This window comes from Stegostoma tigrinum, chromosome 40 (genome assembly GCF_030684315.1).
Source record: "Stegostoma tigrinum isolate sSteTig4 chromosome 40, sSteTig4.hap1, whole genome shotgun sequence".
In the NCBI taxonomy this organism is placed as follows: Eukaryota; Metazoa; Chordata; class Chondrichthyes; order Orectolobiformes; family Stegostomatidae; genus Stegostoma; species Stegostoma tigrinum.
In genome coordinates, this window is record NC_081393.1 from 7,819,003 (window position 1) to 7,840,178 (window position 21,176).

Below are 21,176 nucleotides of genomic sequence, written 5' to 3' on the forward strand. Positions count from 1 at the left end.
ATCGAGGATTAGACTCGATGGGCTGAATGGCCTCATTCTACTCTGTCTTATACTCTTACAGGAGTTCACAGCTTTCATATTTGCGGTTTGTGGTATATTCTGGGCATCTAAAGACAAAATCACAAATGCAGCAGTCCTCCGAAAGTCAGAGTTCCCAAGTTTCTTAGCAGTCATCAAGCAGGCGTCACATGCGATGCCTTGGGAAAGACGGGCACAACACAAACAAGTTTCAGAACGGGGAGTTATCTGGGACCAGCTGGCCTGAAAGGATTCCAGAGCTCAATTTGAAGTTACTTGCCAATGTAAAATCAAGGCATTACAGATCCATTTTGCACATGGGAGATATGAGCTGGCGAGAGAGGAAATTATTCACAGTAGATGTGGGGTTGGTGTACATCACCCCAACGATAAGTGGCTACTGCAGGTTGGCAACAGGCACCATTACCAATCACAGCAATCACTGCTACATTAGATCATCATTTGCGACGCTTGTGGCAAACAGCAGAAGTGCATCATGTGAAACCACACTGTTCCCAGCTGATTTGATTTCTCATTATCTCGTGCACCGGGAAGATAAATGACGGTAGGGGCCCCATTTGGAAAAGGCTCATGGTTAGAAAGCTTGAGCAACTTCCCAGGCCTCGGAGGTCAAATCTACAGGAAATACAGTGCTAATTTCCGGTTAATCATGTTAGATTTGTTTGATATTTTCGACTCAATCAGTTCAGAGATTTTATTACATACCTCTGGAGCAAGTTGGGTTTGAAGCTGGGTTCCTGACTCGGACGTTTGGACATTGCCATTGTGCCATAAGAGCTCCTATTAAGTTTGATTATGACTTCAAGTTAATATAAAACGGGTGGTATTTACTCAGTAATATATGACCGACACTCAAATGAAACACTGTACCTGTAATGCTGGGTGTGGAATGAGAGGGGGATAAGATTGAAGAAGTGAGGATCTCTCTCTTTAAGTGATGAGATGAATTTTGTCATGAAGATGTGTCAAGTTTAATATTCCTTAAAAGGCTTACGTTTCAACGGAATATGGAAACAAACAAATTTATTTCTAGTTTTTTCAACAAACCTGGAGTGGTTTCTTTAAAGGAGGTCATTTATTTTGCACATTGGAAGCATCTGCTTAACAAGGCTCCCCAGAAATCATCACAGTGGTGACAATTGCTGCAGTCCAGGCTGGGGCTGTTTTTGAGTAGTGATTGGCTTAGAGACGTTATTGTTCTGTGCAGTTCACTGGAGGAAACCCTGCCAGGAACAAGCTACCAGTTGATCTCTCCCTTTTCTGAAAAGAAAATTTTTTCTTGTTTAGTTTCAAGATGAAGCCTATTGTTTTTTCATGAAAGACTGATTGATTGAAAGAACATCCAAAGATTGTGGTTGCTAAGAAAGCTGTGTCTGCAGGACATCAGAGACAACAACGCATGAATAGTGAGTAGACCACATGTGCTAAAACATCAAAGGAACAGACTCCAGACCATCGCACACTTTACCCTTTTATCTGCAAGAATAAACCCTCGGTGAAAGTTGTTTTCCTGGAATTCCAAACTCTGCTTTTTTATTTATCCTTTTTTCCTGAAGTGCATGTGTGTTTTGAGGATATTTAGAGAGATAAGCATTAATGCTTGTCTTCAGACTGAATATGTTAACCCATTGTCCATCTAAATTGAAAAATTTGATAATATTACTTGTGTTTATTTAGTCATGTGACATGGGCATCACTGCCTGGCAGCATTTGTTGCCAGTCCTAGTTGAACTTGAGAAGGTAGTGCTAAGCTGCCTTCTTGAACCACTGCAGTCCACGTGCCATAGGTTGATCCACATGCCTTAGTGAGGAAATTACAGAACTTACACTCAGCAACGGTGAAAAAATGGCAATATATTTCCAAGGTCAGGATGGTGAATGGCTTGGAGAGAAACTTGCAGGTGGTGTGTCCCCATTACCTGATGCACTTGTCCTTCTCAATGGACAAAGTCAGAAGTCTCATGACACCAGGTTATAGTCCAACAGGTTTATTTAAAATTCACTCACCTGAGAAGGAGCAGCGCTTCGAAATCTTGGGATTTTAAATAAACCTGTTGGACTATAATCTGGTGTCATGTGATTTCTGGCTTGGTCCACCCCAGTCTGATACTGGCATCTCCATATCATGGCTTCTCCATGGAAGTAGATGTGTGTTTGGCAGGTACTATCTAAAGGCCTTTGGTGAGTTTCTGCAGTGCGTCCTGAAGACAGTACGCACTGTTGTGATTGAGCATCAGTAGTATATACAGATAAGATGATTAATTGGTCATTTGGTAACTGAAAAAGTATTTGTATTTGATGTGGTAACCAATGGAGTAGCGGAGCTAGAGCAAAAGTACACTGCTCGGATCTTGGTTAAAAATTTATTTTGATTTCAATGTCTCCACCTGGTTTGAGATCTACTGATGAGCTTTGATCCTCCAGAGCAATGAATGATTGAATTTATCTGAAACTGAATGGAACACCTATTCATGTGAGGATGAAGAATATTCAACAAAAACGTTATAGATATTAGCTCTAGTTGCCATTCTGGGCTAAAACAGGCAAAATTACCAACTATTATTGGTAATTGCCACATGTCCTAATGATACCTGAAATATTTCAACAACCACATCATGCTTGATTTTATGGTGACTATCAAACAAACCTTTGGGCCCTTGCATATTTTCATGAGGGACTGACCATCTATCTTAAACCAAAATGAGGTGCAGTGCCACATTCTGATTTTCCTATTCTGAAAGCAATTTAACTTGTTGCTGTCAGTTCACCTTATCCCATGGCACTCCTGAAAGTTGCTTCCACCTCATAATTATACCCGACTGAACTCCCCTCCAGCCAATTCCCATTTGCAATGGGCCCTGTCTGCCCATGTTTAAATCTTGTCATCATTGATCTCTGCACTGGGGTGTACAGCCAGATATCTCTAAGAACTTTGCTGTGAGATTTCCCTGTGAGTTTTACTGGATCTGGGGCAGAGAGTCGGATGCAATGGCCAGATTTTCCAAGACAACAAGAAATGCATATGCAGCAAACAATTGTCTTGTCTCGGTGAGGAGATGACCAAGATACATTGTAGGGACTGAGGAGATTGTTTCAGAAAGATTCCATCTGTCGTTGCTTTCACCTTTGAACAAATATAAGAACTGAAATGTGGGTACAATAAGCAGCTGTGTTGGAGTAATCACAGAAATGTAGCTTTTGTGTAACAATTAGGACTGGCATGCAATTCTGTATGAAAATTTCTTCAGTCAGATAATTAAGACTGATTGCTATCTGTGAAGGCTGTATTGCAAAATCATTCAGTGTAACATCTTCCTTATCAAGTACCAGACAAAAGACAGAGACTGTTACCATGGTGACTGCTGTGACAATTTTTTTTGCAAACAGGAGATAATTTTGAAGAACTACCAGTTTTTACATGCACCAAAAAAAACACAAGGAAAGCTTTGTTGGCCATTCATCATTGATGCATGCTTACATGAAAAATTTCCATCTGATATTTTAAGTAGCTGAATAATATTAACCTTACTTTAATCTATTGAGTCAGTGAAAATGCCCGAGGGTATCACAGTTTTCATTATAAATGTGGTGAAAAATGAAAAACGTAATTTGAGTTACAGCTGAGATTGATGGCTTACTTATGGGCACAACATATTTCGTTTCTTGATGTGTAATTCAGTGATCAGAGGGGGACTCACCTGTGTAAAATACAAACTTGCCTCTGAAGCCTATCCATAAAGTGCCTGGCTGTGCTGTAAACCCATCAGAGGAAGTCTGCCAGGAGAGTGCGAGCACCTGTTGGTCAGTTTTGGCAGGCGACAGGAGATGTCGTATGCTCACAGAGATTGAGTTGCAAGTCCTGAGGAAAGATCTGCAAGTGAGGGGTGCGGCTCTAATGCTGAAATTGTGTGCACAGTTTCTGGGTGGATGTGGATTTTCAGGCATGCCCTTCGATTTTTGATGAAACTCCTTGCATCCTTTTTTTTGTCCTGGTCAAACTGACCATCTGTGGCTGGTGATATTCGGAAGTGGCAATTCGAAAAGTTGCACATTGGCAGTATTTGGGGTTCACTGAAAAGGATTTCAAAGGGGTCAGAGTGATAAAGGCAGACTTATTGGAAGGGGATAGAATGAACCCTGTGTTAGAAGTGCTGATTTATTGTTGTATTGAAGGGAAAGCAACTGAGCTACATGGATTCTGTATATGAGACAAGGTGCAGTTGGATCTCTCTGTCATGTTAGAACTCTGGCCAAGTCCTAAGAACTATTAGGCAGCTACGTGTTGCAGTCAGGGTTTGACAAAGGTTCTGGAAGTTGTGCTGCCCGCAAGAAGCAAGGTGCCACCAAGACCTTAGGAGACCTAAGAGCGGGGTTTACCGAGGCATCGGCTTTTGTGCTCCTGGGATGCTGCTTGGTCTGCTGTGTTCATCCAGCTCCACACTTTGTTATTTAAGAAGACTGTTGACTGTAATTGCTTGATTTAACTGAGCAAAATTAGAGCTGAGAGAAAAGCAACAGAAATATCTAAAAAAGAGATATCGCTGGAGAAACTCAGCAGGTCTGCCAGCATCTGTGAAGAGAAAGCAGAGTTAATGTTTTGAATCCACCTTCTTCAGAACTGATAGTTGCTGAGTAGAGGGGTATGTAAGTTGAAGACAAAGGGTGTCATGGGAGGAAAAGGAGTGAAGGAACTGTAAGGCAGAAACAACAGTAAGGCAGGCAAAGGGATGCATGATAGTATGCCAGGGAGAAAGAAAAGCTGATAATAGGGTCCATAAGGAGGTCAAAATGGATTGGCTGTGCTGAAAGCAGCCTCTGCCATGACAAGGCCTGGGGTGGTGGGATGAGTCGAGGACATGGAAGAAGGTGCTCAGGCCCTAACATTATTGAACTCAATAATAAGGTCTCCAAGCAGAAATGAGATTGTACTGAGACTCACTGGAGCACTGTGCAGGCCCAAGACATAAATGTTGGCCAAGGAACATACTGGTGTGTTGGTGTGGCAGGCAATCAAAGCTTGAAGTCGTTTTTTGTGGACAGAACATAGGTGTTCTGCAAATTGGTCCCCCAGTCTGTTTTTTGTCTCCCCAACACAGAGCAGACCACATTGTGAGCTATTTTGCATGGCAAAGTGAGCTGTCAGTGAGAAAAATGTATTACTAAATAAGTATCTGATTACATTGGATCATAGACCGAGATAAGGAAAGTGCTGGACCAGAACAAGTGCAGTCCTTGACAATCTGGTTACTCAGATAGCATTTCAAGGTCAGATCAACAAAGTGAAGACTTGTAACCTCATGGTGAAGCTTAATTAAACTCAACCTACTGGTGAAGCGGATTGCTGCTGAAAAATTGAGAAATCACATTTGATATTTTTATGTATGCTATGGGTTGTTTTATCACAGTATGTTGTCCATGTTTAAGTGTTAATTCTGTGTTGTAAATAAGTTAAGCATGTATTGTAGATTGTGTTAATGATCTGACTTGTATCATATAGAGTCATAGTGTCAGACAGCATGGAAACAGACCCTTTGATCCAACCTGTCCATGTCGACGAAGCTTTCAAAACTAAACTAGTCCCATTTTCCTGCGTGTGGCTTATATCCCTCTAAACCAATTCTATTCATGTACCTGTCCAAATGTTGTAACTGTACCTGTTTATGCCACTTCCTCTAGCACCTCATTCCATCCTCTATGTGAAAAAGTTGACTCTCAGGTCCCTTTTAAATCTTTCTCCTCTTGCCTTAAATAGTTTTGAACTCCCCCAGCCTAAGGAAAAGACCTTTGCTATTCACCTTATGTCTGACCATCATAATTCTATAAACCTGTATGAAGTCACCGTTAAACCTCCAATAAAAAAAGTCCCGGCCAACCCAGGCTGTCTTCATAACTTGAACCCTCCAATCCCAGCAACATTCTAGTAAATCTTTTCTGAACCCTTTCCAATTTAATATAATGCTTCCTATGACAGGGGGACCATAACTGTATGCAATACTCTAAAAGTGCCCTCAGCAACATCTTAAACAACTTTCACATGATGCCCCAACTCCCATACTCAGTGGTCTTAGCAATAAAGGCAAGCGTGCTAAACACCTTCTTAACACCTTGTCTAACTGTGATGCAACTTTCAAAGTACCATGTGCGTGAATCCCTAGGTCTGTCTGTTCGACAACAGTACCCAGAGTCCAGCCATTAATAGTATAAGTCCTCCCCTTGTGTGTTATATCAAAATGCAGTGCCTTGTATTTATCCAAATTAAACTCCATCTGACACTCCTGAGCCTATTGGCTCAATTGATCCCTTTGTAATCTTAAACAATCTTCTTCACTGTTGATTATACCACCAATTTTGTTGTCCATAGAACCTGGTGGCTTTATTCTCTTAGGTAACCCACTGGTTATCAGCTTTTGTCTACTTTAAAAATAAAAATTATTGGACCTCACCAGAGTTTGATGCAATTTGGTGTTCTTAAGCAGGATCCTAACATAAAGTCCAGTCTGGTGCTGCATTATGTTGCATTAATAGCCTGGGAATGAAGGCATCTCTCCAGATAAAGGAACCATCCTTTGAGAGATGAAGAGAAATTTTTCCACTTTGCAGTTGCGATCTTCAGAATACTCAAGCCCAGAGAAGTATATTGTTGTTGTGAAGTATATTTAAGGCAGAGTTTGGTGGATTGACTCTGGGTCACTGAAGAATTCAAGTGATATGGTTATAGAACAGGAAAGTGGAGTCGACTTTGAAGTTTATTGACTGGTGAATTTGACTCCTAGGGCTCTGAATGATCTCCTGAATTCTAATGTTCTCAAGCAAAGTTTCTTTTTGAAAACCTGTATCTCAGCAGTTTCTTTGTCTTGCTTTGTAGGTGGAATGGCTGAAGAATGAAGAACTGATTTATCCAAAGCGTGAGCCGAACATTTATAGCACAGCAGAGCATGATCTCATCATCGAGCAAGCACATCTCTCTGACTCAGGCAATTATACCTGTGTTGCTACAAATGTGGTTGCCAAGCGACGCAGCACAGCTGCCATGCTGACTGTGTTTGGTAAGAATTGCGACCCTTCAGCAATATTTGGGTTAACTTGCATTTAAACAGCACCTTGGGATGTCCTAAAACACCTCGCAGCCAAATGTTTGAATGTGAAAACCACTGTCAGGTGCCAAAACATGGCAGACTTGTTCAGCAAAATCTCAGATGGAAATGAAATAAATGGGCAGAAGTTCAAAGCATTATTGATGGGGTACGGGAGTCTCTTTTGCCTCTTTGAAAAGCAGCATAGGAGAGTTTACAACCATTTATTTGTGAGGATCAACTGGGTCCCATTAATATAGAACGTAGAACAGTACAGCACAGGAACAGGCTCTTTGACCCATGATGTTGTGCCAAACATGATGCCAAATTAAACTAAACCCTTATGCCTGCCAATTGTTCATATCCCCCATTCCTAGCATATTCATGTGCTTATCTAAAAGTCCCCTAAATGCCCCTATTGTATCGGCCTCATTCACCAACCCTAGCATTGTGTTCCAGACTCCTACCACTCTCTGTGTAAAAAAAATTTCCCTCGCGTCTCCTTTGAAATTTGTCCCTCTAACCTTAAGTGCATGTCCCCTAGCAATAGACATTTCAACTCTGGGAGGAAGATTCTGTCAACTCTACCTATGTATCTCATAATTTTATAGATTTCTATCAAATCTCCCCTCAGTTTCTGTTGCTCCAGAGAACACAACTCGAGTTTTTTTAGCTTTTTCTTATAGCTCATATTCTCTAATCCAGGCAGCGTCCTGGTAAACCTCCGCTGCGGCCTCTCCAAAGCTTCTACATCCTTCATGTAATGTGGCGACCAGAAATGAACACAGTATTCTAAGTGTGGTTTAACCAAAATCTTATAAAGCTGCAACATGAAATCCTGACTCATATTATCAATTCCCCGACCGATGAAGGCAAGCATGCCATATGCCTTCTTTACCACTGTATCTACTTACTTTAAAGGAACAATGCTCTTGAGCCCCAAGATCCTTCTGTACATCAATGCTGTTCAGAGTCCTGCCATTAACTGTATACTTTTCGTTAACATTTGATCTCCCAAAGTACGGCACCTCATACTTAACCGGATTAAACTTCATCTGCCATTTCTCTGCCCATATCTGGAACTGATCCATATTGGGCTGTACCTCTTGACAACCTTCTACACTATCCACAACTTCACTGATCTTTGTACTGCCTGCAAACTTACTAACCCACTCATCTACATTTTCATCTAAGTCATTTATATGTAGCACAAACAGCAGAGATCCCAGTAAGGATCCCGACACAACACCACTAGACATGGACCTCCAGCCTGAAAAACACCCTTCCACTATGACCCTCTGTCTTTTATGGGCAAGCAACTTCTGAATCCATGCGGCCAAGTCACTGTGGATCCCATGCGTTAATCATGTGGACCTTGTCAAAAGCCTTATAAAACCCATGTAAACAATCTCCACTACTCTACCCTCTTCAATCACCTTCGTCACCTCCTTGAAAAATTCAATGAAGTTAGTAAGAACTGACCTGATGTGCACAAAGCCATGCTGTCTGTCCCTAATTAGGCCATGCTTTTCCATATAAATCCTATCCTTACGAACTCTCTCCATTAGCTTCCCAACCACTGACGCAAGTCTCACTGATTTGTAGTTTCCTGGATTATCTCTGTTTCCGTTCTTGAACAGAGGAACAACATTAGCTACTCACCAGTCATCCAGGACCTCTCCAGTGGCTAGTGAGGATTTGAAGATCTTGGTTAAGGCCCCAGCAGCCTGCTGTCTTGCCTCGCTGGATAACCTGGGGCAGATACCATTGGGCCCTGGGGACTTATTCACCTTAATGCTCTTCAAGAGATCCAACACCACTTCTTTCTTGATCTCAAAATGCCCTAACATATTAGCATGCTTCACACAAATTTCATTATCCTCCACACCCTTCTGAATGAATACCGATGCAATGCACTCATTTACGAATTCACTCACATTCTCTGCCTCCAAGCACAAGTCCCCTCCTTTATCCTTCAGTGGCCCTACCATCTCCCTAGTTATCCTCTTGTTTTTACTGTTTTTACATAGAATGCCTTGGGATTCTCTTTAACCCTACTTGCCAAGGTCATTTCATGGCCCCTTCTTGCTCTCCTAATTCCCTGCTTGAGTTCTTTCCTTTCCTTATGATCTTCATGGGCCCTGTCCAATTTTAGCTCCCTAAACCTTGCATATGCTTCTTTTTCCTTTTGGCTAAATTCACAACCTCCCCTGTTGCCCAGAGCTCCCTCACCTTGCCATCCTTGTCCTTCCTTGTTACTAGAACATGCTGATCTTGAACTCTCCCCAGCAAGTCTTTGAATAGTTCGTACATGTCAAATGTCGACTTGCCTGATAACAATTCCTCCAAATTAACTCACCCTGGCTCCTGCCTAATACTGAGGTAATGTACCCTCCCCTAATTTAGTAACTTCTGTAAGGTCCTGACCTATCTTTGTTCAGAGCTATCTTAAAATGCAAGGAGTTATGATCACTGTTACCAAAATGCTCTCCGACTGAAAGTTCAGTCAGCTGGCCAGGCTCATTAGCCAATACAAGGCCCAGTATGGCACCTCTTCCAGTTGGTCTATCCACAAACTGTTTCAAGAAATCCTCTTGGATGCCTTGAATAAATTCCACCCCATCAAAGCCTCTTTCTCTAAAGGAGCCCTGTCAATACTGGTGAAGTTAAAGTCACCTACTGTGACAACTCTGTTTTTGTTGCACCTATCCATAATCTGCCAACATATTTGTTTCTCAATCTCTCAGTGGCTGCTGGGAGGCCGATTGGGAAATCCAGTCAGAGTGATTGCACCCATCTTGTTTTTGAGCTGTACCCATATTTCCTCAATGCAGGAGCCCTCCAGCATGTCAGTACAGATATTCCTATACATTCTCCCTGATTAGTAATGCAATTCCTCCACCTCATTTACCTTTCTGTCTACCTGATCTGAAATAACAAAACCCTGGAACGTTGAGCAGCCCGTTCTGTCCCTCTCTCAACTAAGTCTCCGTAATAACCATAAAATCATGGTCTTATGTACTGATCGAGACTCTCAGCCAATCTGCCTTACTTTTAATCCACCGTGCATTGAAATAAACATACTTCAGCCCGTTAGTGCTGTTGTCAATTTACCTGTCTCTGCCTGTCCTTTCTTTCTGATTTACTGGTCCTAACATCTACCTTCCCCTCAATCCCCCCACTTGCTGACCTGCTGCCCTGGTTCCCAGCCCCCTGCCACTGTAGTTTTGGGCTATTTTGACATGGGGAGAAATATATTGACGCAAAAGGATGGGGAGTCTTTGGAACTATCTACTGTGGAGAGCTCTGGATACTCAGTCATTGAATTTATTCGCAACAGTGACAGACACATTTCTGTGTACTAAGGAAATTGGAATAGAGATATCATGCAGGATCATGACAGTGGTGTCAATGGTCAGATGATTCAAAGGTTTTTTTTCTCCTTTTACACACCTGTGAGGACCTATGTTCTGTGCATCTGCACCGCACCTAACCTCCCCACGCCCGAGCCCCTCAAAACCCCGCGATAAATGGCAAACACATCCATGGAAAAACATGCCGGCTGGTCACTACCATGTTACACTGGAAACAGCAGTCATTGCCGCATGGTAAGAATTTCACCCTCATCTCGGGGAAGAAGTCCCGGCGGACCTGAGGGGTAGCTAGAGATTGGAGGGGTCTGTTGAGATGATGCAGCACACGAAAGTGAATGTGTTGCCTCATTAAGATTGCGTACATTAGCCCATCATAACAGTGAAAGCAGAAATGAGCTTTATGCTAAGAAACAGGGAAGTATGTAATACCTCTTTGGAAGACTGGATTCAGGAAAATATTCCGAGATTTTAAGGTGAGAGGAGAAAGATTTAAAAAACTAGATGACAGGCAATATTTTTACACGGAGAGTGGTTTGTGTGTGGAATGAACTGCCAGAGGAAGTGGTGAACGCAGGCACAGGTACAACATTTAAAAGACATTTGGCTAAGTACAGGAATAGGAATGGTTATGAGGGATGTGGGCCAAATGCAGGCAGGTGGGGCGTGTTTGAGATATCTGGTCGGCATGGACTGGTTGGATTGAAGTATCTGTTTCTGTGCTGTGTGCCTCTATGACTATAACTACAGCCAGCCCTTAAAGAAGAAGAGATTCTAGAGGCCAGACTGTAGCTCAGTGCAGAGTTGCAGCTGGCTGGTCCAAGAGAATGTGGTGGTGGAGTTCTGGCTTCAGAGCCCAGGCAGGACACTGGTTGAGGGCTAAAGGCAGGAACTGACCTTGGAAAGGTGGTTCCAGGGGATACAGGGCTCCAACCAACCTTTTCTAACACTGTGTAGCTCTTTGTTTGATTCAAGTCTCTCTCTATTCCGGGTAAGATAGAGACACACGGATAAAACCCTTAAATGGCTATTAATTAGTCATTTAATTGCCTATGCCCAAGGGCAGGAGGGATGCCCAAGACCTTCATTTCCTTACCCACCTGCTCCTACCCATCCCTACCCTGCCTACACCTTTTGCTGCATAAAATGAGGCTGGTGAACAGGTTACATTTTACAAGCTTTTTTTATTCATTCATGGGATGTGGACGTCACTAGCTGGGTCAGTATCCCAAGTTGCTCTTGAGAAGGTGGTAGTGAGCTGCCTTCTTGAACCACTGCACTACATGTGTTGTAGGTTGACCCACAATGCTGTTAAGGAGGGAATTCCAGGATTTTGATCCAGTGACAGTGAAGGAATGGCATTTTTCCAGGTCAAGATGGTGAGTGGATTGAAACATATTATGATGTGCCTGTTTCCTTTTAGATGGAAGTGGTTGTGGTTTTGGAACGTGCTGTCTAAGGATCTTTGGTGAATTTCTGCAATGTATCTTATAGACATAGTACACGCTGCTGCTGCTGAGCATTGGTGGTAGAGGGAATGGATGTTTTTAGATGTAATTCTAGTCAAGCAGGCAACTTTGTCCTTGATGGTGTCAAGCTTCTTGTGTGTTGCTGGGGCTGTACCCATCCAGGGCAAGTAGGAAGTATTCCATCACATTCCTAACTTCAAACTCATTCGACAGGTGTATAAAATTCAGCCTGTTGGACAGAATATCACCATCTCAGTGTGTTTTTTTTAAATCTTTATTACGGGATGAGGGCGTTGCTGGTTTGCCCAGCATTTTTTGCCCTAATCCCCAGAGGACAGTTAAGAGTCAACCACATTGCTGTGGGTCTGGAGTCATACGTAGGCCAGAACAGGTAAGGACGGCAGTTGATAATGGGAACTGCAGATGCTGTAGAATCCAAGATAACAAAGTGTGGAGCTGGATGAACACAGCAGGCCAAGCAGCATCTCAGGAGCACAAAAGCTGACGCTTCAGACCTAGACCATTCATCAGAGGACAGCAGTTTCTTTCCCTAAAGGACATTAGTAAACCAGCCGGGTTTTTCCCTGATTTTGACAATGGATTCATGGTCATCATTAGACTCTTAATTCCAGAGATTTATTGAATTCAAATTCCACCACCTGCAGTGGCAGGATTCAAATCCAGGTGCCCAGAACGTTATCTGGATTTCTGGATTAACAGTCCAGCGATAATACCACTAGGCCATTGCCTCCCCATGAATGAATTAAAATGTAGGTGGATAGGTTAGTAAATAAGTTTGCAGACAATGCAAAGATTGATGGAATTGTAAATCGTGGAGCAGGTTGTCAAAGAATACAGCGGGATATAGATCAGTTATAGCTTTGGGCGGAGAAATGGCAGATGAAGTTTAATCATGTGCTGTATTTTGGAGACCAAATGTTAAGACAGGACCTTTTATGTACAGAAGGATCTTGGGGTTCTAGTCCATCGCTCCCTGAAAGTGGCCATGCAAGTAGATAGGGTGGTAAAGAAGGAGAATGGCATGCTTGCCTTTATTGGTCATGGAATTGAGTACAAGAATCAGGATGTCATGTTGCAACTTTATAAGAGTTTGGATAGGCCTATATAGATTATTTCAATTCTGGGCACCTCATTACAAGAAGGATGTGGAGGACTTGGAGAGGCTGCAGAAGAGTTTTACCAGGACGTTGCCTGGATTAGAGGGTATGAGCTATAAGGAGAGGCCAGAAAAACTTGTGCTTTCTGAGGGGAAACTTGATAGAAGTCTATAAAACTGAATTGAATTGATGGGGTTGACGGTCAGGATCTTTTCTCCAGAGTTGAAATGCCTAATACTAGGGGGCATGCATTTAAGGTTAGAGGGGGAAGTTTCAAAGGAGATGTGAGGGACAAATTTTTTACACAGCATGGTAGGAGTCTGGAACGCGCTGCCAGGGGTGGTGGTAGAGGCAGATATGATAGGGGCATTTAAGGGTTTTTTTAGGTAAGCACATGAATAGGCAAGGTATCGAGGGATATGGACCAAGGGCAGGCAGAAGGGATTAGGTTAATTCGGCGTCATGTTCGGCACAACATTGTGGGTCAAAGGGCTGTACTGTTCTATGTTCTATGCAGAATCCTGTGACTCAGAGTCAACCGTGCACCACCTCAAGTAATGTCTTCCCCTAGCCTACACAGTCATAGAACACAGAACATTACAGCGCAGTACAGGCCCTTTGGCCCTCGATGTTGCGCTGACCTGTGACACCAATCTGAAGCCCATCTCACCTACACTATTCCATTATCATCCGTATGTTTATCCAACAACCATTTAAATGCCCTTAAAGTTGGCCCGTCTACTACTGTTGCAGGCAGGGCATTCCACGCCCTTACTACTGTCTGACATCTGTCCTATATCTATCACCACTCAATTTAAACCTATGTCCCCTCGTGCTAGCCATCACCACCCGAGGAAAAAAGGCTGTCACTGTCCACCCTATCTAATCCTCTGATCATCTTGTATGTCTCTATTAAGTCACCTCTTAACCTTCTTCCTCCTTAGTAATCTGCTCATGTTCACCATTTTTAAGGCCAGGGAGGATGGATTCTAGACCACAGAAGAGTCAAAGGCAACTGAGGGTGCATGGGACTGTAGAGTTGAGGCAACTAACAGATCATCCATGATCTTGTAGAATGTTTGGGGAGGAGCCTGCTCTTAGTTCATCTGCTCATCAGGCATCTAATCTGCCTGACGAGTGTGTTGATTTTTTTTTGCAGTGAACGGTGCCTGGTCAATGTGGACAGAGTGGTCACCTTGCAGTGTCCGGTGTGGCAGAGGATGGCAGAAGCGAACACGGACCTGCACCAACCCGGCCCCGCTCAATGGAGGAGCCTTTTGTGAAGGGACTTCAGTTCAGAAGATCATCTGCTCCTCCCTTTGCCCAGGTGAGAGCTCTGACTGGAAAATTAAAGACCTGGCAAGATTGTAAATATTGAGGTTGTTTGGCAGCCACAAGGCATTCACATTGATTTTTCTCATGCTGATCTCTTCAAAGAGTGGATCTGCACAGCAGAAGTAACAGCAATCAGTATTGTCATTACACTGAAATGCTTTATGTTTGATAGTCTTATTATTGAAACCAATATAAAACAGAGGAATTGAGCAATTTCAGCTGCTTGAAGATAATAAATTAGAAACTCCTTTGTAACAGTACAACAATCAGAAAGGATTGAAGTGGGTGATGTTCACAGGGTTGATATGAAATCCAACCAGTTTTCACTCATCATCATTAAAATCAGTGGGACAGTTACCATTTAGGAGATGAAGAAGTGGCAATGAAGGAATAGATGGCAAAGATGCTATAAAAATATGTATTAGCTATGAGAGAAATGTAGTTAGTATGTCAGGCTGGTGAGCCTTCAATCGAACTGGAAAATGTTTGCGATGTAGCTGGTTTGAAGCAAGTGCAGGGCAGGGAAAATAGCAAAAGGGGATAGTGGAGGGCAGTGTACATCAAACAATGAGAGAGGCAATGCACAAAGCCAAAAGGAGCCGATAATGGGACAAGTCTGAAAACAAACAATGGGTCTAAGTATAGGAAGTGTAATTGGAAATTGGAGAATCATCACCCACACCCACAGGGGATGAACCAGGACAGATGATTGATGTTTCAGTCAGAGAGCATTTTGGGCTTAGTGACCATTACTGCAGAAGATTTTGGGCGGTCATGGAAAAGGGCAAGAGTGGCCCTCGGGTGAGGGTGCTTAACTGGGCAAGAGTCAATTACATCCAAATTAAACAGGAACTGGGGAATGTGGATTTGGAGCAGTTGTTTGAGGGCAAATCTATGTCTGGCATGTGGGAGGCTTTTAAAGCTCAGTTGATTAAAGTGCAGGACATGCATGTCCCTATAAAATTGAAGGTTAGGAATGGCAGGATCCAGGAACCATGGATGACAAGGAAAATTGTAAACATAGTCAAAAGAAAAAAGGAAGCACATGATAGTTCTAGGCAGCTGAAAACTGACAAAGCCCTTGAGGAGTATGGAGAAATTAGGAAGAAACTTAAACGCAGAATTAGGAAAGCTAAAAGGGGCCATGAAATGTTTTTAACAAACACAGCCAAGGAGAATCCAAAGGATTTTTATGCATATATTAAAGAAAGAGCATAGCAAGGGAAAGAGTAGGCCCGCTAAAGGACAAAGGTGTGAAGTTATGCCTGGAGCTACAGGAAGTGGGAGAGATCCTTAATGAGCACTTTGTATCAGTATTCACGAGGAAGAAGGACATTACTGATGTTGAAGTCAGGGATGAGTGTGTGAATACTCTAGAGGTCATCATTATATTAAAGGAGGAAGTTTTGAGTATCCTAAATTGTATTAAAGTAGTCCAGTCCCCAGGGTCAGATGGGATCTATCCCAGGTTACTGTGAGAGGTAAGGGAAGAAATAGCTGGGGCATTAGCAAATATCTTCACATCTTCCTTGACCACAGGTGAGGTTCCAGAGTACTGGAGAGTGTTGTTTCCTGGTTTAAGAAAGGAAGCAGGGATAATCCAGGAAATTTTAGGCTGGTGAGTCTGACTTCTGTGGTGAGGAAGCTCTTGGAGAAGATACTAAGGTGCAGGATAAATTCACATTTGGAAGAAAATGGACTAGTTAGCAACAGGCAGCATGGTTTTGTATGGGGAAGATCATGTATCACCAAACTGATAGAATTTTTTGAAGAGGTGACAAAGATAATTGATGGGGGAAGAGCCATGGGTGTAGTTTATATGGACTTTAGTAAGGCATTTGATAAAGTCCCACATAGCAGATTGGTACAAAAATTAAAATCATATGGGATTTGTGGTGGGCTGGATTGATGGGTACAAAACTTGCTTGGTCATAAAAGACAGAGGTTAGCGGTGGAAGGGTGTTTTTCAGATTGGAGACCAGTAACTAGCAGTTTTCCACAGGGATCAGCCTTAGGTCCTCTGTTGGGAGGACTCTCAGTGTCGGGGACCTGGGTTCAATTCCACCGTTGAGCGACTGTCTGTGTGGAGTTTTTACATTCTCCCTGGGTCTGCGTGGGTTTCCTTCGGGTGCTCTGGTTTCTTCCCACAGTCCAAAGATATGCAGGCTAAGTGGATTGGTCATGCTAAGTTGTGTTCAGGGATTTGTACATTAGGTGTGTTTTAGGGGGATGGGTTTGGGTGGGCGCTCAGAGGGTTGGTGTGGACTTGTTGGGCCAAAGGGCCTGTTTCCACACTGTCGGGATTCTATGATTGTTTGTTGTATATATAAATGATCTGGAGGAAGGTGTGGGTGTCCTGATTAATAAATTTGCAGATGACACAAAGATTGGTGGAGTTGCTGATTGTGCTGACGACTGCGAAAGGATATAAGTAGATTGGTGACTTCGGCACAGAAATGGCAGATGGAGTTTCATCCAGACAAATGTGAGGTCATGCAGTTTAGAGGATCAGATTTAGGTGTGAATTGTACTGTTAATGGCACAACCCTTAGGGACATTAACATACGGATGGATCTGGGCATGCAGGTCCAAAGCTCCCTAAAAGTGGCAACACAAGTGCCAAAGTGATTAAGTAAGCATATGGCATGCTTGCCTTCAGCGGCCAGGGCATGGAGTACAAGATTTGACAAAACATGTTGCAGCTATATAAAACCCTTGTTCGGCGGCATTTTGAATACTTTGTGCAGTTTTGGTCACCATACTACCAGAAGGACGTGGAGGCTTTGAAGAGAGTGCAGAGATGTTGTCTCAACAACATTGGCTATGAGGAAAGGTTAAAAAGACTAGGATTGTTTTCATTGGAAAGACGGCAGCTGAGAGGAGACCAAATAGAGATCTACAAAGTTGTGAGAGGCATAGATAGGGTGGGTAGTCAGAAGCTTTTCCCCAGGGTTGAAGCTTCAGTTACAAAGGGGCTTATGTCCAAGCTGAGTAGGCAAAAGTTTAAAGGAGATGTGCAAGGAAAGTTTTTGATGCAGAGAGTGATGGGAGCCTGGAATACACTTCCAAAGGAGGTGGTGGAAGCAAGACGTTGGCGACATTCAAAAGGTATCTGGATGGTTACAGGAATAGGGAGCAAATAGAGGGATACGGACTGAATAAGGGCAGAAGGTTTTTTTTTGTTTAGCCGGTGCATGATAATCAGCACAGGCTTGGAGGGCCAAAGGGCCTGTTCCTGTGCTGTACTTCTCTTTTGTTAGTTTGTTCTAATAAGAAAATGTTGAACTCTGTGTTTAGTCTGAAAGGTTTGAAGTTATAGTTCAGGCTTTGATTTGCTGAAAGTTGAACATTTTGAGCTATTTGACTTAGGAGAAATACATTCACTCAATGGGTTTGTGTAACTTTGGAGCTATCTGTGTTTTAAATAAATTGAACTAATGGTTAATGTTTACCTGGTTTCTCATTCCTGTCCTGAGACAGACTCCTGGGAAATCTGCTTGCTGTACTTGGCTTTCCTTTCTGTTCTGTAACAAGGAGCCCATTATTGACGACTGAACCACTCCCTGGAAGGGAAGGTGGTTGGAGGCTACAATATTGTTTCCCATAATGGTGCCTCTTTATTGGCAACCAGGCACCTCCGTGACTTCTGAGGACGTGCCGTCAAAGTGAACGTTTGTCCACCACACATGCTTCTTGTGTGTTCTTCCCTTTCTCCGGATCCCAGAGCAAAATCTACCCACCATTTTCACCTGAAACCTCCCCACTCCCCCAACACCCTATTGCTGCCCTCACTACACAAAATTCTGGCCACAGACCCAATCACGCAATTTCATTGGCTGCTAGGCAATTGCAGCTAATCAAGAAGTGCTAATGGGAAGTGGGTAACGGCTCCTCACTTGCTGCTGAAGAAAGGTCAGTGTCATTGAATCTCACCATAATGAAGGAGGCCACTCTCTTTTCTGTTGTTAGGTAGCTATGTGTTAAGTTCCATGCTCTTTCTCCTGCCACATGGCACTGCAATGTCTTTTCTCCCACTACAGTAAGACTGAGAGTGTTTGCTGTGTTTTCTTGAAAGTTTACTTCAAATAAGATCATCAAAAGAAAACACAGTCACAAACAATGCTAAAGGCACTGCTCACCACACTTTCTTTCACTCGCCATAGATTGACGGAAAAGGAATGGGTTCTCAAATACACATGGGAGAAACACAATAATAAATGTAAAACATATAAAAAGGGAAAGTGAAGTGAAGTTACAAATGAACACTGAAGTATGACTTTGTATACGGAGCTCTAAATGCCTAAGACCTGAAGGTATAGGTGTAAATGCAGGCTGTTTGGCCCAGCCAGTTTGCTCTGCCATTTGATCATTGCAGATATAGTTCTCAACCCCACTCTCCTGCCTTCTCTCTGTGTAACCCTTGAAACCCTTACTAATCAAGAACCCGTGTGTCCCTGTCTTAAATGCACACAATGATTTGGACTCCACAGCCCTCTGAGGCAATGAGTTCCACAGAATCACCACCCTCTGGTTGAGGGAATTGTCCTCATCTCAGTTGAAAAGGGTCATCCTTTCACTCTGAGGCTGTGTCCTCAGGTGCTGGCCTCTCCCACTTGTGAAGATATCTCCTACATGTCCACTTTAGCCCCTCTCAGTATTCTGTAAGTTTCAATGAGACCCACTGTCATCTTTCTAAACTCCATCGAGTACAGGCCCAAAGTCTTCTACTGATCCTCATATGACAAGCCCTTTGACCCAGGATCATTCTGGTCAGCCTCCTCAGGACCCTCTTCAAGACCAGTCCATCCTTTCAAAACTGCTCACAATATTCCGAGTCTAGTCTGACCGGAGTCTCATGCAGCCTCAGCAGTACTTCTCTGCTCTTGTATTCATTGTTTATTGTTTCAAGTGATAAACGTTTAAAAGAATAATGGGACAGTGAGTGGCCCTGAGGATATTTTGTTGGACGAATAATCCAGAAATAGAAGTTTAAATAAAAATTTAAATTCAAGTAATTAAGTATACTTGGAGTAAAAAGCTTGTGTCAGCAGTGTGGATTGAGTAACTCACAGATTATTTTAAAGACCCGACTGGTTCACTCACATCCTTTTGCAGAGGAAATCTGCTGTCTTCACTCAGGTCCTCCAAACCTGCCTTCTGCAATGACCTAGTAAGATGAATAAAAACCTCAACTGCTGGTGAAAGTCAGTAGATCCAGCAGCATCTGCAGAGAGAGGAAAACAGAGTTACCTCTGATCATTCATGACTCTTCTTCAGAACTGCACAATACCAAATTCCCAAGAAATCATATTCTGTTGGAAAGATTAACTCTGTTTCTCTTTTCACAGATGCTCCCAGACCTGCTGAGTGTCACCAGCACTTCTGGCTTTTACTTCAAATTTCCACCACCTGCCGTGCTTTGCTTACATTTTCACAAGAAAGAAACAAGCATGATTTTAAGAACGTGGTTCAGTAGCTATTTGAAGGTTAAGGCAAGATGGATAATAAATGCTGACCTTGCCACCACTGTGCACATTCAATTCATGAATTTTTTAAAAAGCACATGGACCTTTGCTGCTTGCTCTTTCCACTGAGTTCAGTTCTGAAGTCTGTCATTAGCACCCAACTAGTTAAGACCCAAATCAGACTTTCTCATCTGCGTGAGCTCCATTTCTAATTTTATTAAGATCCCTTTGCAAAAAAAACAGCTGAGCCTTTTACGAGTTGAATCAAAGCCAGCTTTGCCAGTTCGAATGTGCCAGATATTTTGTCTTAAATCTCTCTTTGTTAATCATTTGATCATAATCTTTAAAGCGTATTCAGAGAGGAGCTCACATCTGTTAAGTTATTGAATTAGTGGAACACTTTTTGCAATCAAGATTTATTGTTGAAACGCTGGGGAAAAGATCTTCTCTCTAAAGGTGCGCTAATTTTAAGGAATTTCAGTTTTAATTCAAGATATAATCATGTTGTCTGGATTTATTCCATGCAGAAGCAAGAATCTGAAGCGGTCAGCACTCTGCACTTTCTTCCATGAGGAGAATTTGCAATGTTCGTCCTCATCATAATCAAAGCCGAAAAGAAAAGGAGGAAGCTAAATGGCCAATTAGCTCCTCAAGTCTTTTCTGCCATTCACACACATCATAGCCTGTATTGAAAGTCCATATTCTAGCCTGAGTCCCGGACCTATTAAAATCTGTCAATGTCAGTTTGAGATGGTATGTGGCAGCTGACCCACTGACCTAGGCAAAAGTTGCAGTAGCCAAAAGCAGCCCTTACTTGGCTACTTGAAAACATGTCAGTTGGCAACTTAGCAGGGATCAGTCTGTCAATATTCCTACCACATCATTTTGCCAGCCTTCCTGCCTCACAGCCTGCCCTCAAATTGTTATCTCTGTATCTTATGCTTAGATATCCTCTGTCATATATTGACAGGTTCCTGTTTTGGGGCATGCTGCATAGAGCACATTCACTCATTCATAAACATTGATATTTGTAGAGTATGGTGCATAGAATCACTCGTGTGAAAAAAGCTTGCTGATTTTTCTTTTGTCCTCCAAATTTTAATGCCTATAAAAATCTGACAGACCGCATCAATATCTGCTCCTCAGCATCTGGAATTGTTAAGTCTAGAAAAGATTTTCACAAAGTATACATGTTTGTGCCAACGTGTGTCAATGAAAGCCCTTCTTATATTTGCAGAATATATATCATGAAAAAAAGAAATCATGTTTGGAGCAAATGATTTGCCTATGGTAATTTATGGCTCAA

General features: G+C 42.6%; 1 protein-coding gene across 5 annotated transcripts in view; it reads left to right on the forward strand.

Annotated features, from left to right (window-relative positions):
* Nucleotides 1–21,176, forward strand: part of LOC125448094 (netrin receptor UNC5D-like) — a 487,552-nt gene that overhangs the window by 378,119 nt on the left and 88,257 nt on the right. For all 5 annotated transcript variants that reach the window (XM_048523119.2, XM_048523121.2, XM_048523123.2 and 2 more), the window contains 2 exons: nt 6,905–7,085; nt 14,230–14,397. In XM_048523119.2, the coding sequence (XP_048379076.2) occupies nt 6,905–7,085; nt 14,230–14,397 (349 nt within the window). The remainder of the gene's footprint in view (nt 1–6,904; nt 7,086–14,229; nt 14,398–21,176) is intronic.